We start from the raw sequence: 26805 nt of genomic DNA, 5'->3' as shown, positions 1-26805 counted from the left end.
GGGGAAAATATGGAAAGAGATACAATGGTATTTTCATAATCGAGTACATTAAAATTAATTTGCATCAAGTATCATTTGGTAAAGCTTTTGAGCAAACTGTAACCAGCAGTCATAGATGCAGATGCTGAAACTTGGTGTTTTTAATTATATGAAGGAGGGAAACATTAAGGAAGCTGCATAGTTTGCTAAAGATTTGTTGACTTCTGCTAAATAAAACTCACCATAGAGCACACAACTGGCAGGAGAATTACTGGAAGAAGCATGAAGCTAAGGGAGCAGCTAGAATACAAGAGCAATAAAGTTGTGACAGCAGAATTATAAAACATGCAAAGGTGATGGACAGAAATAGAAGAAGGGCAAGGAAAATTGAAATAGGTAGTTAAGCAGAGCAGGGCAAGGTCAGGCTGATGTGTGAGTTTTTCAGGAGGGAGACTTGGGAGAAATTGAAGGAAAAGGACCTGAGAGTCACAAGAACGTCATGAAAGTGTTTTGTGTCTGGAGTTCCTGTGTTGGGAAAGACTAAAAGGTACTTTTCCGTTCATCCTGCTCCATCTGCCAGGAGTTAAGAGACTGGCTGGGTATTACTTGCTGGACCATGGCGATAGGGGGAAAGCAGAATGCGTGACTATCGGTTTCCTTTGGCATAAATCAAGCTAAACCCATATTAAATATGGTAAAAATCTGTAAGAAGGTAGAAAGTACTCCTGGGTGGACAGTCACCACTGCAATCCCAGAGGTATTAACTAGGGATTGATTCTGGCAGACTGACAACACTTCTAGACTGAGAAGTGGGAGAAGACCAGAAAAACACACATCTAATCTTCCTGCCTAGGAAATCATAAATAAAGATGAACATCAAGTGTACCAGGTTAAATCAGAGGTTATAAGGGAATATAAGATGCTAATGAGGCTAGAGATGGTGGTACTGATAAGTGCATAGCAATTAATCAGGTACTGAAGTAGTAAAAATGAATGGTTTAAATAGGGTGCTGTCTGTGGGAAACAGCTGGATGTCTGGTTAGCAGTGGGATAAGGTGGGAAAACAAAATAAACAAGCTGCCATTACTGACACAGTCTCTGAAAACAGCTGTTGTGCAGATAAAAGAAATATGGTGGAACAGTTGGTACTGGAACACTGAAACTGGAAATGCTTGTTGGGAAAGATAGGTGAAGGGCAAAGTGGTGCAGTCATGTTGTGTATTACCGATGTGAAAACATGAGAAGAAGTGAGATTAATTAGCATGGACAAAATGCTGTCTATGGGTCACGATTGTTTTGAGGGAGATGTTTTATTAGGGCCAGCAATGTTGTGTTAGGGTACGAACACACCAGTCTTCAGCATTATTGAGGGATCCAGATGGAATTAAACAGTTACTGCACAAACAAAATGTGATGCTGTTTTCAAGATGTTTTTCATAAGTAATGAGTATCTTGCTCTTTTCAAAAGACAAGGGTTGGGGGCATTTTGGTTTGGATTCGGGTGAATTTTTCCCTAAATAATCTTCAATCAGGAGATCATTTAGATGAAATGGAAGGAAAAAGTATTTGCCTGCAGGTACAGTTTTACATGGTAGGGGGCATTTTTTTTTGAGAAAATAAGTAAACCATTTCATCTAAAGAGATTAAGAATAGGAAGGATGATCTGCCATTTATTTATCTCAGGTGCAAAAAACTACCCAAAGATAATTTTTTTTAAAAAAAGGGGCAAAACTTCAAAGGAAGGACTTCAGACCAGTTGAATGAATAACAAGTTTCAAAGGGGTACTATAAGAAACCAAATAGCATTATGTCATAAAGAGAACAACATCTTAGTGACCAGAAACCATAAGGGTGTAATAATATTTCCAGAGATTAAGTACAGAGATAGGGTCTAGCTATAAAGAAAAAGCTATAACTGTCAGCCATAAAAGGACAGTAAAAAATGTGGAGAGGATAAAGAGATTGAAATTTAGGTAGGCTCAAAATCAAAGCTGATATTTTATCATCAAACCATAGTACTGTTATACATACTTGGAATGTAGAAACAAAGCAAGGATGTGCAATGGGAATGAATGTATGGAAATGACATCCAAGGTGGAAAAAATCCTTTAGAAACTTCAAGCGTTCACGTTTGATTAGTGAAGTGATTAAACTGAGGTTGATTAGTAAAGTGATAAAAGCTCTAATGGGATAATTTCAAATTAATATGGTCTACTTATCCCAAACACAGGCTTTTGTACTGCTTAATCTCTTACCAACTATTTGAGTGTGAGATGGGGAGAATTACTCAAGTTTCTAGAGCTGTCATTTCCTGCTGTCGTGGGGCAATAATGTAGTCTTTGTGATACAGAATTCCGTCAAAACCATCTATGCTTTGTTGTTTTCAGAGTGGATTAGTGTGGATCTCTGTTCTGTGTTGGGAAAAGGGTGTGGTATGTCATGGGGGACTAATCTGTGAAGCTTATTGTTTTTAAATATTTCATATGGAAGGACTCACGTATCATTTAGAGTTGTAAATTTTAGTTGGTTTCTGCTGTAGCTCTGTTTAACAACTTTCAAGTCAGGAATCTGAGGCTCAGGTCAAACTAAGTCACCAAGTCTTACATCTTTTGACTCTTGCAAATATTCTGTATTTACATTAGGTTTGTTTTTTACATTATATTCATGTTGGAGATTATTAATGAGGAAGAATGCTCGCTTGGCAGTGCTGTCTTGCTCATGTTATTGGTTTCTTGTTCTGTGATTAAACTGTGCAATAAGGTTAGGATTCTCATTTTCTTGCCACTTTACAACCCAAATTTTATTTCTTCAAGTATAATTCAGAAAGATAGAATTAAGCAATTTTTGAGTAACTTATTTTCTGTACTTTGCTAGTAGGCAAAACTTATTTTTTGAGAGTGTGCAGAAACCATGGACTTCAATAACTTTGAGGTTAATGAGTATTTATTCATTGTTAGGAAATATATAATATTCATATGTTCTACCTAAATTTTCAGGTTTTGTTGGAACTCTGAACAGAGTATACAGTATTTGTTTTGGGAAGGTAGAGAATTCTACTTGCTAATAGTCATATTCTCATACATGTCATTTACATTATGCTCTTCTTATTAGGAAACAAAGAAAGGGTAAGGCCAAAAATCTTCCAATAAAATATGTTGCTTTTGAAAAACTGTTTTTCTTTGAATTCCAGTTTTTCTTTTGGAACAATAGAACTCTTAAAAAAAAAAAAAAACAAAAAAAACAAACAAGGTGCTAAAACAAAAACATAAGGTTTTGATTGACTTAAACCATTTTCTGCCTTCTCTCTCCTGTTCTCCTCAAAAAATTATTTTGCAGGACATATTTAGGATTTTCTGGCGTTGCTCAGGCTTAGAACAATTATTATTTTTCAGTTGTCCAACTGTAGTTTACTACTTTCTCTGGTCTTGTAAAATTGTTACCCAAGGAATTGGATAATTTTTCAGTTTCATTTTTGTTGCAACAGAATATAGTAAAATATAATTCTACATAGCATTAGAACATTCTAGCAGAACTAAAACTGCAAAATATTTGTTACATAGTTTGTAGTCAATTAAACTCTGTAATTAATATTATATCTAAGGTTTTACTTGAATCTGCTTATTTTGGATTGCGTGGAACCATGTAAAGGAACGCAATTTTATTAGTCTGTCCCTTTCCTTACTACAAATACACCTCAGCCATTTTCTTACGGTAGGTTCCTGGATAATCTCTTGGAACAGGTCTCTGGAGATAATTTTATGAGAGAGAATATGGATATGATTGAATATTTTAAATATTAGTATTTAAAATTAGGAGGTTAAGTGTGGATTTAAAGTCTAAATTATTGCTGCCTGTTGTGATTTTTTTTTTCTTACTAAAAGAATGAAGCCACCCAATAAATTCCATTACCATCAATAGCAGTTACAAATGCTTAGCAGTTTAAGTCACATAACTGGTTGTTTTAATTTTACATAACTATTATTTGTGTTATTGATATAGGTTGAGTAGCCAACAATTGGATTTAAAAAGAGAGAGAAAGAAGCAATCCTATCGAATTTCTCCTTTTGTCTGGGAATCTTTGCATTAATTTTCCCTGCTGAGAAAATTTTGAGAACTTGTGTAGCTCCTTCTGTAAATTTCTGAGTTATATATGAGACTTGGACAGATGAATCTTGTGAAGGCAAGTAATTTAATATTCCCTTATTTACATATCTGGCCTTAAATTTGCTATTGCAGTGATGACTGGCATTTGAAGAGAGTTTTCCCCCAATTTAAAATTTCCAGCCAACTTTCTGGCTATAACTACCTTTAATATTTCATTTTTCTTGCTATTGAATTTTGATTTGAGTAACTTAATAATGAATTTTCAGAGAAAAAGTGATGAAGCTACTTCCCTTTTTCTATACAGAACTTAACGTTTTCTTTCAAAGAGTCTGAGGTCCGCTATAACATGTTTGTCTTTCTCTCTCTTTTAAATAAGAAACTTCCTGCCTAAAGCACATCAATATTATCTTAGACAGGGCAAAACTAACTGAAGGATCAAAATGCATTAGACAAGGTCACTTTAATATTTGACACAGTTTTACTCTGCAAATATTTGTTCCGCATTGTAAATTTGATACTTATTCCTGTTACATGCACTTTGAAAACTGAATCTCTTCAAAGCCTTTTTATTTATTGGTAGCTGTAATAAAATGTTTTTACATAAGTATTTTTTACATTTTCTTACATGAGGTAATAAAAAGACTTGTAGCATACTATGGTGTAAGCTTACTGGTGTTTAGTGTTATCTTTAATATAATTTCTCCATTATATCAAGAATGCCTAAAATCATGAATGCTTTGAATTTTTTTTTTTAGGTTGGCTTGGTCTAAGTAAAGAGTAAATCAGAGTACACTTTGCATTTACAGGCACTTGCAGACCAGTTTGAAGATGCAAATACACCGGTAACTGAACGCATGAAGATTTTCTTCTGTTGTCAGGTGCCTCCACGTTGGGCCATACAGGTGTGAAACAATCGCATTTGAAGCTTTACTTAAAAATCTGTGTTTCTTATTATTTTGGATACTGGGTGACTGCAAAGTCAAGAGAGCGTGATACGATCTTGAGTTGAAACACTGTAGAAATAAAGACGTAACCTAACAACGCACCAGTTTTTTCTGGAAAGAGATCAAGTTCTACAGTGTTTTGCTTTCACATTCTTATTTTGCCATGCCCAGAAGTTATTGCTTGTAGTGCAGTTCTTTACTTTCCTTCTGTAAAAAATGTACCAAAACTTCCAAGCTTCCAACATTTCTCGTGTAAAAACAATCTTGCCACTGCCTTACTATTTATTACTGTTTTACTTATGCTACTGTTACTTGCATATTTCTCATTTTTTAATGACAGTCACTTTGGGTTGTTTTCAGGAAGCTGATCATGGTCAAAACAGCCAAATTAGGAATCAAAAGCACACTTAAGAACTTGGGCTGAGAAAATTTTTATTTTTGAGACATGACCCTTTTTACTAGTACTGTCAGGATATTTTTTTTGCAAAACTACACTATCTTTACAATAAACTCTTTCTAGAACAGAAATCTACACATTAGAATCTTATCTGGTGATGCTGTGTATAACAAACTTACGAAAACGGGTTGCATCATGTACCTTCAAAGGGGTTCATGTTGGTTACTTTTAATGGTGTTTTGTTCGTTTCTCATTTCTAACCTCAATGCATGTTGCTTTAACCAGTTGTATATTCTCCTGGCATTCACAAATTATTCCACACAACCTTTCAACAAGGACTTGCAGTAAAACTAGAAAACGTGGTTTTCATTTCCAGTTGTCAGAGTGGCACTTTTCAATCCAAGCCAGTTTTCCAAGCCAAAGATAGAAATGCTATTAATAAAATTCATAAAATAGGGATTTATAATGGAAGATGGTTGCAGTCTTCTAGTCATAGTAATGAAGAAGCATTGCCTATATAAATTTTACAAAATTTGACTCTTGGTAAATTTACTAAAACATGAATAAGATTTAGTTCCAGACAGTGGCAAATGTAGGGGTGTTTTTCTAAGTGGTTAATATCAAGCTAACAAATAATTACTTTGTTACAGATTTTCAGAGTTTGTTATATGTTTATGTCAAAGAACTGTAGCCAGTTCTTAATTTTTGACCACCAGCCTATTCCCATATGGTGGATCCTTGGATTTGTAACAGATACTGAACCCAAGCCTATGAAGAGAGGTCTGTGACATCTGCAGAGAACTTCAGGGTATCCATTAAGGATCACGAAATACACTGTAGAAGTTCACTGTATGGGATCTCATAGCATAATTAAGTGTACTTATACAGAATGCCTCCACTTGCTTTTGCAAACCAAATTTTATATCTGTCACACATTGAAGAAAGGATAACTTATTTACTGAAATGAAAACCTATACCTGATTTTAATCTCCTCTTAAAAAATAAACAAAAGACCAAAGACAACTTTTCAAAGTCATGAAAACATAGCTTGTTTATTTTTACATTGAAGAGATTACTCATTTATTTTCCTTAGTACACTGAAATAATAGCTGAATTTGAAATAACAAAGAGCCTGACTTATCTGTGAGGAAAATTTAACCAGGGAGTTGAACCTGGACTCAAATCCAATATTGATTTGACTAAAAACTAACACCCTCTGGCAGTGGCTGTTTGGGACAGTGATTTCTCGTGAGTACCTAACAAAATTGTATAATATCAGAGCCTTTCTCTCCATCCCTGTTAGCACTGGTACAGATTCCTGTGGTAAAGCGTTGCCAGCAGAGGCTTTAATGCCCTCTTTCACCCTCTGTTTTCCATGCTCAGCATTCCCAACATCCTGCTGCAACTGCTTTCCAGCCACACAGGCCATGTGCTTCGTTTAAGGGGTGGAAGTTCAGTTCTGTGAATTCATCCTTGCCATGTCTGTTTCAATTTTTACATTATATTGTAAACTAGTTCAAAGTAACTAAGCTCCTGACACGAACAAAAGTCAACTCAAAACATTATTGCTCTGTTGATGATGTTTTTGTGAGGTATAGACGTTTGTGAGACTTCAGCTTGAAGTTTCAAGAGAATAATTCTATATTCTATATTGTTGATGTCAGAAATGCCTCTTATGTCTTTTAAAAGTGTAAATACTATTTTACTTACCTTTTTTCAGTTACCTGGAATTTCTTATCTTTCCAGCGTCAGCTTGCAAGCTTGCTCTTTGAGCTGGGATGCACCAGCTCTGCCTTACAGATATTTGAGGAGCTGGAAATGTGGGAAGATGCAGTAATCTGCTACGAGAGAGCAGGACAACATGGAAAGGTAAGAAAAATGGTTGTTACAGCTGAGGCCCTGTCTTGAAGTCGAATCTGACGTATGAAAGACTGTCTGGCTTGAGCTGTCAGTTCACTAATGACACTCATACAGGGGTATCATGAGGAAAGTGAACCCGTGGATGCTTGGATGCTTTAAAAAAAAAAAAAAGGTTTGAGGTAATGACCACATGAAATAGAAGTTGGTGAATAAGAAATAACTTAGGAAGCAAGATTGTGATAGTGACTCTTGAAAATATTCAAGGAAGATGAACAAGTATGGGTGCACAGCAAGGTGGAATGTGGGCATTTCAAGAAGGCAGTTGCAGTCATGAATGATGGGGTCTTGGAGCTTTGTCTGGAGGGGATATTAGTTTTCTTTAACACTTGATTTCAAACTATTAACTGTAGTTTTTAAAAACACTTCAAGTAGCAAAATACCAGTGCTTGGTGTATTTAATTACCTAATGGTAACATATTCATGTTACAGTATTAAACATTTGAGAAAAGTAGTGATGTAAGATTAAAAGGCTTTATTTTGTTAAGCCTATGTTGTTATTTTACTGAACTTCTCTTTAGCATTCCTTCAACACTGCTGCAGCTATGTGTGATTAGCTCCAGACAAAGACAATTTAAAACTGTCATCTAATTCTATGTATTAGTGACAGAATTGTTTAAAAATGCTGGTAGCAGGCCGTAGCAGCCATCCTATTGTCGATTATTCTGCTGTTACTGCTAGAGCAATGGCAGGAGGATTTTAGAAAATTATACCTAGAAGCAGTGCCTACTTGTGTATAACCTTAGCTGTGTTCTCTTTCTGGTGCAGTCTCTCACACAGAAAGACTGTAGCAGGTACTTATCAAGCATTCTTTTCAGATTTTTTTATAGTTTTCAGAAATTCGCTTTCAGACAAAAATCTTTTTTCTTTTCTTCCTTGTCCTCTTCTTCTGTTTGGTACATGGGAGCATTAAATACTTGAAAGTATGTGTGCCTTTGTGAAGAAAAACACAGAAAGACTATGCTTAAACTAACTTAAGCTTACAGAATCGAGAGTTATCACTTCAGCTAATAGAGAAAATGCAGAATTACTCATACTTACATTTTTTTCTGATTATCATGCACCAATGCCTAGATTTTAGTCATTATAAACTGCCAGATACATTTTGCTGGCAAATTCTGTGTCACATTATGCATGCCTTGGGGCTAGTATGCTAATATCTTTTCAGTATAGTGCACAAATAGAGGTCAATATTTTCCATTTCCTGGAAGTGCATTTTATCCTACTTATATTCACGAACTGCCCTTAGGGAGTTATGCAAATGGCACTCAGAGAATAGGACAGGATATCTGACACAGGAAACTGCTTAGAAATGCCTTCAGAATTACAGTTTGTGTGTGCTTTGAAAAACAGAAAATGCTATGTAAGTACTAAGCAATAGTAGTGCTGGGAAAAATAGCTAGGGTCAGATCAAAAAAGGCAGAAAATGAGAAACATTTAGCCGTACACCAAGGGGAGTGACTATTTGTGCTCCTTATCAGGAAGCTTTCAGAGTGTGAACTGTTTGTATTTATCAAAGTTAGTTTTATGGTTTTAAACATGGTAGTTGTTCTTTTAGAAATGCACGAGAATCTGCTAAGGCAAGATGTTGTTCAGTGGATGTTCACATCATTGAAGATCTTAGCATATATGTGCCCAAAGGAACAAACTGTATTAAATAAACTTCTGCATGTTTTTCACTCACAGATGCCTTTATGCAGAAAATCTGAATTTAAATGCTGAAAAATCTAATAAAACAGCCAGATATCAGCAATAGCAATGAACTTGATGAGCACTTACACATCAAAGTAATATGTTCCTTCCTCTTACTTTTGAATTATGCACTGACAAAGCATGTAGATAAGGCTTTCCAAAGTTCCACATGACGCACTTGGGAAATACATAATTCACTCAGTTATAACAGGGCAGTTACAGCACTACAGATTTTGCAGAGTAAGATGTGACTAACATTTAGCTAAATTTTTTGTGGGTCTACTGTTACTAAATATGGCTCTGTGCTCGTTTCATAATCAGAACAAAATTAGCAGAAACTGATATCATAACGTGTCAACAGAAGAGTAACAGAGTGCCAAGCAATGAGCAAAATAGGGCACAAAAAAACCAAACAAACAAAGCCCACTCTATTATAAAATCTGAATGTGCAGTATTTTGATAGTTGCTGTGGCTTTCTCACTCCAGTCTTTTACTCATTTTATTACTTTAACAGACTTGTTGCAAAAGCACGCGCTAATTTCCGTGTAGTGAGAACTGGCGTTGAAGTGCATCACTTTCCCTTCTTTTAACTGTGCGAGAGACCCAGAGATCTCAAGAGTGCGATTTACATTGGACAACCTTATTTGGTTAACCTCACCAGAAGTGAACAATATACCAAAAATGGTTCTGTTTCCCTGTGAAACAAAAAAGAAAGGATGAACTGGAGATGTGAATTTTCAGTTCTGCAGTTCAAACAAGGCCTTGCCAGGAGCTCTGGAGCAGCATGGAAGCTGCCGACCTTTGATAAATTCATGAGATCTACCTTTTAGCATCAGCCTGGTGGTCTCTCTTGCAACACTGTTTTCAGCCCTTTCCCTGTTCCATTATGTCCTTGGAGTAAACAGCATGGTACAGTCTGGTTTTAGACTAACATACCCAGCAATCCACACTCTACAGAGTTATTTCTTGTCATGACATGACATGACACAGATATCTCTAAACCGTTTGAGTGAGGAAACACAAGTATGGCAACATCCCAGAAGCTCAACTTAAAAATCAGGATGCAAAGTCAAGTGGTACTTTACTGATTAGTACATGAAGTTGCTCAAGAACTTGATTGGTTTCCACTACCTATCATAACAGACATAGAAGGCAGGTAAGCACTCCTATGTGTCGCTACAAAATTGAGAAAGATGAGTAAATGGCTTACCCAAGGTCATGCATGAAATTACAAGGAAGATGAAATGAAAATTGAAGAGTGAGATCTCCTTTTCTCTCACCGCCTTTTTCAATGCTCATCTGTTCTGCATCTCCATGCCACTTCTCTGGTAGCCTGGCAAATAATGGGCAAGCAGAACAGATGAAAGCATTCTAGGAAATGCTTTGAACTAACAAAGGAGTGAATTACCACATAATAGAACTTGTACATTGATGCAGAGTGGGGCTAATGGGATATTTTAGGAAACAAAATAAAAGCATGGTAATATGTGGTTGGGATGGCAAAGGGAAGCTTAGGATTGGGAAGCCAAATGTGGGATGAATCTTGAACTCAGTTTCCAGGAGTCTCCGTAGTGAGTTATAAAGAGACACTACCTTTTATTTAAGACAGACCCCTCTTTACTGATTGTGTATTTTTGTGAAGCATTGCCTGTTTAATTCTCATACCAACAGCAGTAGTCTAGAAAGCGAGATAACAGCCTGAATCTTTCTCATGTTTAAATCAACCAACTTTTGAACTGAGTATTAATTTCCATCCATTCTGGTCCAGACCATTTTGTGAAAAACAGTGTTGTTATAATTAAATCTGTTTCATTCAGCAAGGTTTGCACAGCTTCGTATTTTTCTTTCTAGGTAGTTTTTAGTTCATAATTTAGTCTTATCTAAGGCTATTTAATTCAGATATATTTTTTAGTTATAAAGCATACAAATCAATCATTAATGTCTGTTCAATAGTTCAGAATAGATCTTTATTGGTTATATTTCTTTTATGTCCATTGCATGAGCTGTGTGGAAAATGGTTTTTCGTAATATTTGTTGTTACGAGAACATTTGCTTTTTGCAAAAGCAGAGTTCTTATCAAAGATTAAATGTGCATTTTTGAAAATAGTTTACTAAACAGTTAGGAAAGAGGAATATTTTTCTTCACAAAAACCTAGGCAAAATGAGAAATCCCATTTTAAAAATTATCTGGTAACGTGGAAGACAAATAACGAATATTTTGAGAATACTTTTTTTTTTTTTTTAGTTTGTACTTATGGTCTCCTTTGTATTAGCCTTTAAAGATTTAAGTAATAAAAAGGTTTGTAACATGCCAGAGAGGTGATCAGATAGCTGATCAGATGAATAAAAAGTCAGACTTCTGTTTATTTAACTCCTGTTTTATTTGTGTGCTGAAATATTTATGTTGGCATTGAATTCTTGTAAGCTTAGACCAGAACATGATGCTTTTATGCTCTTAAATATGAAACGCAATTAGTGAATAGTTGGCTGTCTAGTCTAGTACATGGTCAGTACTGGGCACTGCCACAGTGTGAACAACAGTGTGAGGTTGGCAGTGCCCAGCAGAGGAAGGGCTAAAGCAGCGGCATGCACTGTACTTTTCACCTCACAGCTGCTGTTCACACAGCGATGCTTCAGTCTTTTTTCTTTATCTAAAGGGGAAAATCAAACTTACCTTTTGGTGCCTAATGTAACTACTGCAATAGTAAAGCACATAGTTCTTTCTGCTCTAGAAAAAAAACAGTCTTAAAAAAAATCTACTATTAATATGTGTTCTTTTAATCTTGTCATAGCAACTAATGGAGGCAGAGGAGGGGAAGTAATCTGCCCTTTAACCAATCCATTTGCAAGTGCCGTCGTCTTGTTAGGTGAGGTTTTCTAGTGTTTTGACTAGGCTGATTCTAAATTTAAAGTAATGGGGTTTTTTTGCTTTCTTTAAAGAACTGTTCCATAGGCACTTAAAACCACTTGCCATTAAGTTATTTTCATCCAGCCACTAATTTTCTTCTTAATGCAATTCAGTTTTTACTAGCTTAAGATCCCTTTAGACATCTAAACAATACATCCCTTCTTCACATTTCTGCATTTCAAATATTTGTAGACTTTTGCAGCTACTTCATTTAAGAAAAATTATAGTAAGAATGAAGCATTAAAATTACTATATATTTCAAAACAAAGTAAAACAAATTAATTTTTTTTAAATATGATTTTCAGGCAGGATCAATGAATTTTACTGACTGGAGGAAGAGGAGGAATAGACTGATTCTCTAGAAATAACCTGAAGGGCAAATAAAACAATTCTTACAGAAACAAGAAAAGCAGTACTAATTTAAATGCAGAGATGAACTCAGCTCTTTTTTAGATAAGCTAGCTGTGATAGGAGAACGAATAGTGTTACAGAGTCAGACTTCAGTTCTGTGACAGGCTGCTCTGAATCTTGGTTCGAGTGCTTCAAATAGATCTTTTCTAATAGAAAAATGACACTGAGCTGAATTATGTATGTTACAGTTTTGCAGCAGGGGACTGAGGTAAAGGTTCGGTCTGAACAACAGTTCATCTGTCCAGTGTATTTATCTTTTCAAAAGGCCACAGAGAGCAGACTATCTCTTGTTTAAAAGAGAAACAATAATTTTATTGTTAGAATGAGTTAGTGACCCTGAGATAAAGAGCTTTTGAAAGTTGGTTACAGCCCATAATAGATGTCTAGGAGACCCAGCGTGTGTCTTCTTTTCCGCAATGCTGTATATGTTCTGAATATATTTTATCTCAAACATTTAGATATAACTTCTGCGTCTTATGTAAAAGAGCAGCATTTCCAAAACGAACAGCATCAAAATGGATATGTCTTCAGACATAATAGAATGGAAATAAGTATTTACAGAAACAGAAAAGAGCAATTAGAGAAAAAAGAATGACAGTCGTTGCAAGAGCACTTATTAGAATTTATGAAAAACACAGATGATAATACTACTAGAACTGCACATACCTTAATAGTGCTAATACTGCATTGCTGTGAGGTAGGTGTAGGTTTGATGTCTAGGACTGAAATTAGCTCTTGGGACAGAATACACACCTAAGATATAAAATGAGGACCAACTTGCTCCTTGTTTTTTCTTGTTGTTTTTTTTTTACATTTCCCTTGGTGCATTGAACCAAAAGCCACCATATTATGTTGATGCTGAATTGTGTTTTTTTAAAAACAGTTTGGAAACAGATTCTCTCTAGACCTTGTCTTTGATACTGTGTTGGATCAAGACCGTGTTTCCTTACTGCCTCTACTTCTTAGTCTTCAACTGATGATTGCAAGGTGCTAAAGTGGTATTTGTTCAGGTAGGTGATTAAATGAAAATAAATTGTCCCATTATATATCGATTTATGTTTGTTCTTTAACAGGCAGAAGAAATACTCAGGAGGGAGCTGGAGAAAAAGGAAACACCAGGATTGTATTGTTTGCTTGGAGATGTTCTTAAGGACCACCAGTACTATGACAAGGCCTGGGAGCTCTCCAGGCACCGCAGTGCCCGTGCCCAGCGCTCCAAAGGCCTCCTCCATCTCCGCAACCGGGAATTCAGGGAGTGTGTGCAGTGCTTTGAACGTTCCGTGCAGATCAACCCTATGCAGGTTGGGAAATGATACACATATGGCTTTGTTTCAGTTGATGTGTTGAGTTTTGAAAGATGACACATTTTTTTTAAAAGGCAAATCTGTGCACAGTTGTCAAAGTAACAGCTTATTACTATTCTTAGCAAATTTTTTACCATGTACTTGGAAGCCTGGCTAAAACCAGTAGCATAATGAAATGAAGACATCCTTTTGCATTCAGGTGCTTGCATGCAGCTAACTCTTTACCCGTACAGCTCTTCTATTTCAATGAGATCAAGCCATTGAAAATTAATAATTATAGTCCAATAAATCATGAACAAGTGTCAAGCAAAATTCTCATAAGAAGGATGCTGTATAGATTTTAATGAAATTATCCTTTTGTCTTGTTTGTTTGCTTTGAGATACAAGCTGTATTTCACAGAAATCTTTTTGAGTGTTCTGGTCTGCCTTGTCTGGAGTCACCGGGAAGCATTGCATTACACTCGTGATGACAGTAGCTTTTTTTACAGTAATGCATCAAAACTGAAACCACAGTCAAAAGAGTTGTCTTGATGAAGCTGGGTATTCTGACAGAGCCTTTGCAACCTTTTCTGCAGACAGTTTTTTAAATTTTATTTCGGTTTCTCAGCCACTATATCCCATCCCAATAAGTTCAACACTGTGAAAGGTCTTGAGAATTTAAAACAGCTCTGTGGTTGTTTATGTATAGAAATTGTCGTCTTCATAGCCATTTCCAGGTCCATGCTAAAGTACAATATTCTTTCTTGCCCTCCAAAAAATACTGGTGAAGCTGCTGGTTTGAATTCCACATAGCTAGTTGGACTTCTGCTGTAGAAAAATTTTAAAGGCCCTCAGTTTTTTAAATCTTATACCCTGAAATGTTTTTGTATTTCAATGACTTATTTTATTCCAGTGAATCAGAGTCCTGTTAATATTCAAGATAACTTATAAACACCTTTAGAATGGAAAGCAAAATTAACAAAAACACTTCCCTTGTCTTTCAGTTCTCTTACTGACTCAGGAAAAGCCAAGAAAATATATATTATCTAGATAGGAACCTTATTGAAATCAAGAGGACTCCTGGATAATAAATGGATACAGAAAATGGCCTACAGGGCTGCAAACTGATAAATATTCTGCTGAGATGCTTTATTTTGTGTCCTATACAAAGGAAGTTGAAAATTAAAGGCAATCCAAGAAAAATAGGCCAGTCTGTATAGGAAAGCGAACATTTCCTCCTCTTATTGCTCAGGAAGCTCCATTTAAGATAAAGGTGAATCATTTCAAACAAACAGATTGAGCAAATGGATAGCATGGATTGACATATCATTGTCTTCTAAAGTCTGTCTGTATTCTGCTACTACAGAAATTAATTGTTTCATATTCCAGGATGTCTTGTGGACAAAGAGCAGAAAGGAAGGGAGAATATTCATTAACTAATTGTTCCCAAAATTGTGAATAATTTATCAGGTAAATGAGAACTCCCTGTTACAAAGAGATTCTTATTTTTTTTGTTATTATCAGAAACTTTTTTGGAAAAAGGGATTTTTAGACTGCAGCAAGTGACTCCCCAAAATATCTGATGCATAAAACCATTCTCTTTCAACCCTCCATTAATCTTGTGTAGTCTTTGGCCTAATGGTCAAATTTGGTTGAGGGTACGTTTTTGCAGTATGAGCCAACCAACGTATTAGACTTTGGAGAATCCACAAAGGAATGAAAGTCTTAACAGTTCAAATATATCTGAAACTTGTCCTCATTAGCGCTGCTGCTCACAGAATTGCTTGTTCCAGGATGTGTCTAGTGGGTGACAGATGCATTTCTCTTGTACTTCCACTGCAAGCATCTTGCAGGGCTGAACTGAGACAATTACAGAGCTCAAAGAGCTCTTGTAGTCACTTCTTCAGCAGTGAAAGTCTGCATAACAAAACTTATGGCTTGCTAAATTACAGATTTGTTAGTTCTTGCACTGAACGGTGTATGACTTTCTATATCCAGTCACTTCACATTTGAATTTTCCAGAAATAGTGTGTTCATAGCACCTTTTTTGAGCCCACGCCGTTCTCCAACACTTCACAGTCTGCAAAGAAAGAATAATGCTCTTTTGTGCTAAACTATTTCGTTCATAACTTATCAGGATATAATTTTCTTGGGTGTGAAGCAAGACAAGTGATCTCTGTCCAGTTTGGGAAAACAGTCACACTTTAGAAGTCAGCTTGCTATCAACTCCATCTGGGGTTTAAGTTTTGGACAAGGCAATGAGAGGCTTATTCTCACAATTCTCCTTTTCTTCCATCTTGTAGTAGTAAAAGTAACTTAAACAAGAATTGAGTTAGAGTCTCATTGGAAAATATGATTAAAGCCTCTATACTTAAAACTATAGTATGTTCTTTCAGTGTGGCGTGTTCAAAAGAAATTGAATTAGAAGGGACATAAATTATGTCAAAAATGAGGATTTCACTCAGCTAGAGCTCTTAAAACTTTATTGCAATTGCTAACTCCAGAGACTAATTTTGCTCTGCATGATATAGATTGTTTCTAAACTAACATTGTAGTACTACTAAGGGTATTGTACTGAAGAGTTTAGTACATTCGGGGAAAAAAAAATCTGTATATATTTGCCGTATACAAATAATAGAAATTGATTTACAATGCAAAAAAGTTTCTTCAGGTAGATGATTTGGGTTTTTTTTTCTTCTTACATATTCAGATATACTGTAATTGGGTTATTTTGGAACTATATTCCCACTAATATGAGAAAATTATTTAGACTTTCTTAAAGCATTTTGTAGTCACTTAGACTTACTGAAGACTTGCCTGGAAATTCCTGATGGCAAGTTTTAAAAAAGAGTCTAAGCCTAAATTATCTTCCTTTGCTGGTTGATGTCTTCAGTTTTGCAAATGATAGAAATTTACAGCTCTTTTTCATGTGTTTTTCTAATCAGTAGCAACATTTGAACCTCTAGCCAACACACTTTTTTTTTAAAAAAAAAAGGATCTTTAACCTAGTTCCCCAAGCCTTGACAAAAGTCTTTTTAAAACTTTGGACAAAGTTTTTGTTACGTTACCTTTCAGTCATTTTTCTTAGAGCAGTTGTTACATCAGCCAGTAGGATCAGCAGATTTCATGCCCTCTCCAATAAAAAGGGAATTCTTACCATTCTTTCCACACAAAATAGCTTAAACTGTATCCTAAATATATTATTGCAGAGTCACTGTCCTTCTTATATTGTGGAAGAAATTTATGGTCCCTTTCCAGATATTTAAGTGATGATAAAATACCAGTTAATCGCTGTAGTAGATCAAAGGCAATGAACCTTGGAGGTTTTTGTTTGTTTTTTACACAGCTACCGCATTTTCCCATATAACCTGTCAGACTTATTCTTTTGTAACTTTCTCATTTGTCTAGCACACAAGCTTTTAAGGTACGTCCTCTTATTCGTAATAAATTCCTTTGGTTTTAACTGTTACAATTGTCTAGTCTTTTTACAACCTTTTTGAAAGACAATATGCAGTTCTTCCAGGCCTTCTTGTCTTTAAATGTTTCAGGTCTTCTGTAGATCTTTTAGCTTCCCATGTAGTTTTTAATGTAGCTTTTCCATTTTAAGCAACTCTTAAATTTAACATCCTCTATATTAAATGAGTTGCTGTCCTTCTTGAAGGACTAGTGGATCTACGTACGTTACAAATGATCTTTTGTACTGTAGTATTTTGAACCTGATCACTCATGCTGTGAATGTACTTGGGATTTAATACTTTAATACTTAATGCTGATTGAGGCAAGTACTGCCTTTTGAGTAGCTTTTTCGTTTCTAAAACATTTAGCCTCAGAACTGCATTCGCTGTGGTATTTACTAAACTATGCTGAATTATTGAAATCTCTCTGTATTTTCTGGAATTTCTACTTTTACAGCAATCTGATATCCCTTAGTATGTTGCCTTCATCATTTTGGTCAAGTATTCAGAGATACAGTCTTTATACTGCTTTTTTACTGAGGCCTGAAATTTTAATCCATACCAGTTCTGTTGTTCTTTTACACAATTCTATATATCTGATGCTGAAGTTTTCTCTAACATATAGCAACATTCTTCCATCTCCATGACCTATTTCATTTTCTGTATACTTTTTGCCTCTATGTCATAGCATCTCAGCTCCTTGACTTAATTTCCATCCCAGAGACTTATCATCTCACTTTTCATGTCTGCTAAAGGATCCTTTTTGGGTGCCTTTCCCAACCTTCTCCATCATGTCCAGCTCTCGCATTTTGTCCATTCAGTTGAAACCTTTATATAATTTGCTAGGCAAAATATCTTGTTTCAAATTATTAAGAAAAGAAAGTTATTACCATTCTTTGCAATGCCTTTATGATTTTTACTAGGTACCTGCTCATATAGCTTTTCTCCACTGAAGTAAAGAATCATTTTACTTTCCCCTTGAGAAAGGAGTTGACAAGGCTAAGCATTGGTAACCCAGTTCCTGAGGGATGTAGTGTCTCACCATCAGCCTCAAAAATTAAAATGGTGGAAGTTTTAGTCAATCAGATTCTGAAAGCACAAGCTCAGAAGTGAGACTATGTTGCTGTTACTGGTTAAAATTATAAAAAATGCAATGATTCTTTTTCTCTCATCCTTCACAGAAGCACTGTTTAACTTCTCTCCTGAGCTACAGAGCTGGAGCTGGCCTTCAGTGGCATCCTTGACTGTTCCCTGTCTCTACACCTGCTTTTCATGTCTAGAAAGTTGTTGATCTAGAAAGAAGGGAAAGGGGAATTAACAAGGAAGCAGCCATGTGGGAGTGCTGGACTTGTGGAAACTTGATGGATAAAAGAGGCTTTAAAAATGAGATTGACTAGATGTTTATTTCCTATTGATTTTACCCTCTGACATTTGGGAAACCTTGGTTTTTTTCCTTGTGCGCAGTTTCTTTTTTGAACTATGAGTTTAAAGATCAGGAAAGGTAATAGGCTGACAGTGCTGCAAAGTATATTTTCATGTTTGCCCAGGCCAGATGTAACTGGCAGTTCTGTCTTCACCTATTAATACATCCATATGCCCTGAGAATCAGCCATCCCACATACACCCCTGATGCAAAAGGGTTTCTTTATTGCCAAGCTTGTTCAGTTCTTTTCTTGATATCCTGAAGACTATCCACTGGGGTGCCAAGTCTGACAGGAGTGAAGCTCATGCATTTGTATGCTGGGCAGATTAACTACAAACCCTATAGCAAGTAAATCTTGTTACTGATTTTAAGTTGGGTCTCGGAGGCAAAAAAATGAGTCTGATCTGGAGAGAACTGCAAAAATATCTGCTACAGAGTCTGTAATTAATCAATAGAGACAGAAGCTCCTTGCATATGAACCAACAGCTTTATCCTCAACCCTGTAAAATCCTGGATTTGCAAATGTTTCTTAAGTTAACATTTTTGTGTTTAAATAGCCATTATGGTTTCCTGCAAAGAACCTGAGTTATAAGAATTGCTTGCTTCAAAACTAGTGCCCAAAAACACAAGAGGATATAAAGATTAATCAGACATCTTGAACAGTAACACATTGTTGTGCAATGTAAATTGGAGTTAATGTAACTTATTTTTCCATCTTGGTCTTCCCAACCTTTTTTCTTCTCTCAAAAAATTTCCCAAGAAAATCTATGGTTTTTACCTTTGTATTTAGAATGGAGAAATTGTTGAGCTCCTTGCAGTAGGGAGTACTAACTGGAACGATTTTGCATCACATTATAAAGTGCTCTGTTTGATTTTGACTGTATACATTTGAACAGTATAATGCTGTCACAAAATGTTCTGTGAATGTCCTTGGGATTTAATACTTTTCTGAATTACAGAGCTTTTCTAAAAGGTAGTACTGGTTAGGTTGCAACTCTTTGAGAAATATGTGGCAAATCAGGAACTTGCTGTTGAAGAGCTATGAGAATATATATTTGATTTGCTGTAATTTATGCCTATATCTGATATATTTAATCTGTATGGACGAGAGGTGTTTGTTTTTTACAACCAAGGACTTACAATTCAAGATTATCCAACTGGTAAAGTTCTGTTCTCTACACAAGGCATTATTTAAGTACATTTCTATCTCTAAACATTGCATTATAAACTAGAGAAGACTGATATTTTGACAAGTAGAGAGAGCTATAATTTTCAAGTGTTCACGTTCAGTCATTAAAAATGTTTGTTGTAAAATGTGATTTTCTTGAAATACATTTACCATTCGGCCTAAATGTAATACTATAAAGTGAATGTGGATTTTTCACAAGTTAAAGCAAAATATGCAAACCTATAAATAGCTATCACTTTCTTCTCTAAATGAAAATGTGCTATTAAATAGCATTTCACATATGGTGAAGTAGTCTTTATGTAGTCAACACCTTTGGTTATCTGTATTCATTAAAACTTTGAACCTAACTTTTCCCTATATTTGGCGTGGAGTATATTATTTATACCCATGCAATACTATTACAGTAGCTGGATATCAGGTAAAATCAACAAGACTATTATGTGTTTGAGCATCCAGGCAAAATTGTTTCTGTTGTGCAGAAATGTGCATGTGTATATGTGTAATCATCCTTTTTTTTTTCTCTCCAGTTAGGTGTATGGTTTTCCTTGGGCTGCGCATACATTGCTTTAGAAGGCTACGAAGGTGCTGCCAAAGCATTTCAGCGCTGTGTGACATTGGAACCAGATGTATGTACTATTCAACAAGTGATTCAAATGGCTTATCTAAGAGTGACAAGGATGTTTTCATTATAAACGAGCAAAGCAATAATGAAAAACTTGTTTAAACCTTAGCCCCTTGAATAAATTAAACTTGTGCATGAAGGATATATTTTTGTCATGAGACATCATAAAAATACTTGCCCAATCTGTAACTTTGTCTAAGTATGTATATGTGAATATTAAAATATGATGAGCAGAATTTTATTTTTGCACACATTGGTAAAACAGAGAAAAGGGAATGAGTGGGCTGTGAGGAGTGCAAAAGAGATAAAACGAAAAAAATAAGTTAAAATACTTAGTTCTCTAAGTAATCAAATTCTCTTGAAAAAGAAGTTAAATAAGTGGTGGTATGACGGGTAAATATGTAACTATATAATTCATGAGCAGAGGCAAAACAGAGCTCGTTAGCCAGTTTTTCAGGATGCTTGGGGCAAGCACATGTGCAATATTGCTATTTGAGTGTGACTGTGCATTGAGATAGCAGAGGTGTCAGCTGGATTTACCCCTCAGGAATGCACTGGCAGTATTTTTGTCACAAGGCCAGACTGCCAGCATGTTGCTCGCTTAGAGTTAATGCCACCTACTTGATAGAAACTATTATTCATTCTTTTGGGGAAAAGAGTGAGAGGTCAATGAAAGGTGACAGAGTATTAGTTTTTCTTTATTAGTAAGATTAAATAACTTGGGGGGAAAATGTACATACAGACAGCCCTGTATTTAACTGGAATTTTTACTTTGTGTATTCATACTATTTTTTTCAGTACAGTAGAGTTACTTCCAAGTAAGAGTTACTTCCACTAAATTTTTCACTAATGTGTCTGAGGCCTGTATTTGATTGTATTCATAAGAATAAGCCAACTGACTTCTCAGTGGGTTAAGTGGTTTTTCTCTTGTGAGTGAACGATGCTGGGCTTGCTCTCAGTTATGGAGGTGAAACCTATTTTTATACAATGAACTACAGCAATGTAATGACTGTTTTCATGAATTAAGCCTCAAAAACGTTGATTTAATGCTCCTTAAGCCTGAGGATAGCCTTCATTACCAGGGTACATTTCATTGCATTGTTCTTCAAATTTTTACTGGCTGTCACTTTGCTGAAGTCAGTGTTGCAGCTTCAAATTTACAGGAGCATAAGGTGATGGGCAGGATCATCTCTGTTCGTGGCTCTGCTGGTTTTACCAGAGGAAAGATTGTCTGAGCACTCTGTTACCCTTTTCAGCTAAAACAGTTGATAAACGTTGTTGGAACTGACCCTCTTAGCTTTGCCTGAGGTGCATTAGGGGACATTCAGATAGTTTTTTCTACTACTATAGCAGTGCAGGTAAGTAACTTCCAGCTAGTGAGAAGTGATGAGGTGCTGGGAGCACTGACCTCACCAGCCATACCAGCCAGATCCAGAAGAGGATGCCTGTTTACAGTTTAAACTGAAGGCAAGAGCTGACTTAGTGTATGCCAACCAGAAGGCAGTTAATTGATATTTATATACCTGATTGTTGCTGTAGTCAGTAATATTTATGTATTTCTATTTTAATGTAATTTCTAATGAATGTGATCTTTTGACTGCCTTGTAGCAAATACATGTTTATATGTGTGATTAGCAAAATCAATATTTCACAGTAGTTTCATTTATGTATTTTTACCAAGTAAACATAAGTGAATTTTTTTTTTATACTTTTCCTTTTATCATTACAGAATGCTGAGGCCTGGAACAATTTATCAACTGCTTATATCAGATTAAAGCAGAAGTAAGTACTTCAATAGGATTAGAAAATACTGGTTCAAAAATAAATAATTGGGATTTCCTTTTTTTGACATTGAGTTTTTTTATTCTTATAATCTGGTTACCATATATTTTGTATTTCTTATCCCTTCAGTTCTCTCTCCCAGATTGGATCATTGAGAACTTATTTCATTTTGCAGGAAATAGTGTTTCATAAGCTTTATAAAAGTAGCAGCCCCTCACTCTACATTTTTTCTTGTTAAAAGTATTTATGATGTAGTAACTACAACCAGTGCAAAACATTCATATTAAAGTTGGAAACTAATTTGACTGTGAAGTTAAAAAGATGCATCCATTTCAAGCAAACTATATATTCAGACCAATGTCAATTCATACTACATTAATTTCATGTAGCTTAAGGGAAAAAACAGGCAGTTTATTTTTTATATTGCAAAAGCAGATGGAGATCCATGCAAACACTAGCTCACTTGTTCTTTTCCATTCAAATTAACCATTAGTACAAGAAGCTTTGACCTAAATGGACTGTGTTTCTTATTTTGTATTTCAGCTCAATGCAGTAAAAGTTAGTTGTAGACACAGAATACCTGAAAGAACTTAATATTTGAGAAGAATTTTCACATTATAACTTTTCCTCTGAGAAGGAAACAAAATAATTAGATAATTTTTTTAAAACCTTACTCAAAATATGGCAACAATTTATATGATTATGTAGTCAGGAGGTAAACTGAAAAAAAAAGAGAAAAATAGTAGTAAATTTACATAAAAGGTAAACTGGTAAACATACTAAGGAAATGTGGGAAGTAATATCATAAATGAATTCAAGAGATGGTTTGATATGCTAATGGAAGCAGGATACAGGAGAAAATGACAGTTAGAATTAACTACTCAAGACTAAAAGGTAATAGAAATGAGGAGCCTGTTTTACCTTTTCGGTACTTCCTTTCACCTTCAGCGGTGCCTTGAGGATGCCCAATTTTTGTCTTAGGCTGCATGTGCATAAAGTTCAAAAGGGTATGTCAGATGCTCAGTGTACTGGCTTATGCTTGTTTCATGAAAGTGTCTTTAATCCAAATATTTTTTCTGCCTGTTCATCTACTACAAGGCTGAGAAACTACTGAGTGATGAGTTTCACTTTATTGGTTTAATTTGATATTTCTAATCTACACTTGTGATTTAACATGCTAATTACATACAAAACTTGTGACCTATTTGATATTGTGTCAAAAGCAGTAAGGGGGTGCATGTTTCCAAGCTTTTTTTCCCACAGGAATAACACGGGAGAGGAATATGTGTACAGGAATTCTTAAGTCAGTATTATATGCTGATAGCTGAGTCTGCCCTGTATTTGCTGTGGAATAGCAGCTGCTTTGATTATTTGTGTGGTCACTTACAGATCAAGACTGTGTGTGAGTTATTTTATCCCAATCTCAAAACAGAGGATCCATAGTAGTGCATTTCAATATAATTTATCTGGGGGAGGGGGAGGAGGGCAGTTGTGGTGGTAGTGTAAATTCTTACTTTTCAAGCCTTCTAGCTGTAAAAAAAAAAATATAGATATATATATTTAAGTTACTTGTTTTCTTTTGCTCCCTCATTAAAATCAAGCTTTACTCCAACCAGGCTCTTAAATCTGTCCCACCCAAGGACTGTGATGCATTTGAGTAAGGCTTAGAGTCTCAGACAAAAGACACATAAAATGTGTAAGTCTTTTTGAAAAGTGTATGCAAACAACTTATTGACACCCAAATGAAAGGGGTTTTGTTGTTTTGGGGGCTTGTTTGCTTTTTAAGGGTCCACAAGTTTTGTGTATTCTTAATTTCCTCCAGAAAAATTAATTGTGATGAAAAGAGACTCTCCTCTTCAGTTTACCAGAAAAACTTCTTTGGGTGCCAGGAGGCCTTTGAGATCTAGATCTTGTATTTCTCAGAGCAGACTGCGACTGGCCCTCTCCCCTTTGAGTGAAAGATTCCTCGTTTCCAAGACAGGATGACACACGGATACTGACTGCTGTTTCCTGATTATATATGAATTGGTTTAACTGTTGTCCTGGTTAAGGATAACTCCATCATTATATGAGTTATTAAATATATAGGAGGTTTGTTTTGAGAACCTAGAGGATTTCATTAGCGTAGCAAGAATGATGATTTGAGGATTGTGATTTCCATCCCATGCCTCTGGTATCTTGGCTACATTTCACACTTCCATTTGATTGGCATCTGCCCTCCTGATAAATTATTAACTTTTTTGAGAAGGTGAGGGAGATCATACAGGCTAAACCTTTAGATGTTAAAGAGCAGTTTCAGAAACAGTTTCTCAAGGTGACTGGGGTACATCAGTCAGCCAGAGCATCTTCCAGCCTGTGAAAGAGCTGTGACAGATCCCAGCTTTGATTGTAGCAAAATCCACAGGGGAAGGAGCAGGTCTCTATGCTTTTCTAATATAATCTATCAAAATCAGGGTCTGAAATCCCTTATTAAGACTGTTAATGGTGGAAGAGACCTAACTGTTAGCACATTTACTTGACAGCATCGCATATATCAGTATATCAGAGGAGAGAGAAAAGAGGGGTGAGCATGGGAAGATCCTGCTTGTGGGCTGTTCTGCCACAGCTCTGCCAAATGACCTGTTTTCCTTCAATAATTTCGCTCTATCAGTCATCTCTCTTGCATATATATGGTAACTCTTTTAATACTGTGGCAGTTATTTACAGTTTTGCCTGACCCAGCAATTCCAAACTTTCAATGGCCTGATCCACTAGTCAGACATTCCCTTTTCCTGGCTGGGATATTTATGCTCTCCTGGACCCTCTTTTTGAAACTTAACCAACAATTTATTTGAGCTGTCTTTCTTTAAAGACAGCACTTTTAGGAACTCACTCAAGCAATAGAGCAAGTGAACTGCAAATTTTGATAACAAGCCATCTTTATGTTATCTTAATTAAGAAGAGATTTAGGAATATTTTTACCAGCCTGGGAAAACTCTGTTTCAAGTTTTCATTTAAAAGAATTTATTCCTCTCTGTTTTTTCTACATATTATGACTGTCCAGCTCAGAGTAAGCTTCAGTCTCTTTAAGTCCAAAGAACCGTATCATTCTGATTCTCTGGGAAAGTTTTGTTTAGTTTCATATTTATTGAAACTTTAGGCAGCTTTAAACATTAGGCACCCAGACCTTAGTGACATATGCTTCAGATTGCATTAAGACTTCTTACTCCCTCTTCTTCTTCTCTGGAAGCATTGATTTCATGTTCTGCAGGAGCTTATATCGCTGTAAATGGTAGGTCAGCTGCTTTCAGCCCAAATTCTTGATTTGGCCAAACCGTCTTATGTTCCTTACCAGAGAATGCCATTACTTATCTCCTTGAATAAGGGAATGGTAAAGAGCTGCCTGCAGCGGATCCATATGAAAAAATAAAGATGCCTCCTAACTTGATATTGACTTTATAGGAGTTTTTCTGTCCACCTTTATTCCACAAGACTTTCTCCTGCCACTGTGAGATGGTTGACTAGGCAGCACCTTTGGTGAAGGACCCTAATAGTGTTTGGGGCCACTCCGACACACAGCAGCGTGGTGTCAGGGAACAGAGAGTGGAAGTAAAGCTTCCAGCTGACATAAGAAAAAATGTTGAAAATGCTGGGCTTCTGTGCAAGGGGTATGCATGTTCACCACGTGCAAATGTTAAAAATAAATCACAAAAAGCTGTTATTGTTGTGACAAAATGAGTCAATATCATTCTGTATCTGCCAGGAACTCAGTGTTTTTTAATTTTTTAATGGGTGTTACAACTGCAGCATGAGTGGGATTGTTTTCTCATGGTCCCAGTTAAAAATTCAGAAAAGAAAATATTGAAACAGATGGCACAATTATAATGATTTTTTTGTCTAAATGTAATTATGAGAGCTAACATAGAAATCACCTAGTTCAGGCTCTACAGAGTGTACTGTGGAGTGAACTGATGGAAAGTAATTGGCAAGAGAGATTAAGGAATTATCAATATTGTAAATTATGAACAATAACGTTTGCATTGCACTGTTTTCCAAACCTGATTTTTTAAAAATAAGCAGCTTTTTAGTTGATACAATGCCAACTGATTTTAATACAGAAATCTTCCATATTAAATCTGTAATATAGACTCTTCTTTTTCATTACTGATTAGAATCAAAGCATTCCGAACCCTCCAAGAAGCTCTCAAGTGCAACTACGAGCACTGGCAAATATGGGAGAACTATCTTCTCACCAGTACAGATGTTGGAGAGTTTTCAGAAGCAATTAAAGCTTATCATCGGCTTATGGACTTAAGAGAAAAGTACAAGGATACACAGGTGAGAAAGCTTTCATCTTAAGTCATCTTTAATTTTAGGATGATTTTTAGCCATCATTAATTTTACTTGTGTGACATGGAGAGATTTCTGCTGATAATGGTATCTATAATGACAGTACACGTACCAATGAAGTTATGTAGCCATCTAATTTTTTGAGATCCAGACTCAACAAGACTAGGTATTTAAAATAACAATGGACAGAAAGGGAAACTTTTGCATCCAGATTGCCTTAGATTTTGTGGAAGGACAAATAATGAGCCTTGCAGTTTTAAGATCTATCCCTAAAAAAACCACAATCGTTCCTGCATATCATAGTATCAGAAACACTATAAATTATTTAGTTTAAAGAAAGTTAAGCTTTACCCATGTGTTTGAAAAATCT

At 35.7% G+C, this 26805-nt stretch overlaps 1 protein-coding gene across 1 annotated transcript in view; it reads left to right on the top strand.

Annotated features, from left to right (window-relative positions):
• Positions 1-26805, top strand: part of TTC27 (tetratricopeptide repeat domain 27) — a 125116-nt gene that overhangs the window by 85754 nt on the left and 12557 nt on the right. The window contains exons 11-16 of the mRNA XM_082049408.1: positions 4890-4985; positions 7171-7293; positions 13426-13653; positions 20230-20328; positions 22054-22106; positions 26258-26423. Coding sequence (XP_081905534.1) covers positions 4890-4985; positions 7171-7293; positions 13426-13653; positions 20230-20328; positions 22054-22106; positions 26258-26423 — 765 coding nt within the window. The remainder of the gene's footprint in view (positions 1-4889; positions 4986-7170; positions 7294-13425; positions 13654-20229; positions 20329-22053; positions 22107-26257; positions 26424-26805) is intronic.

This window comes from Streptopelia decaocto, assembly GCF_964273445.1.
Source record: "Streptopelia decaocto genome assembly, chromosome: 3".
Taxonomy (NCBI): Eukaryota; Metazoa; Chordata; class Aves; order Columbiformes; family Columbidae; genus Streptopelia; species Streptopelia decaocto.
Note: the sequence above shows the minus strand (reverse complement) of the source record. Positions and strands in the feature narration are given on the sequence as shown.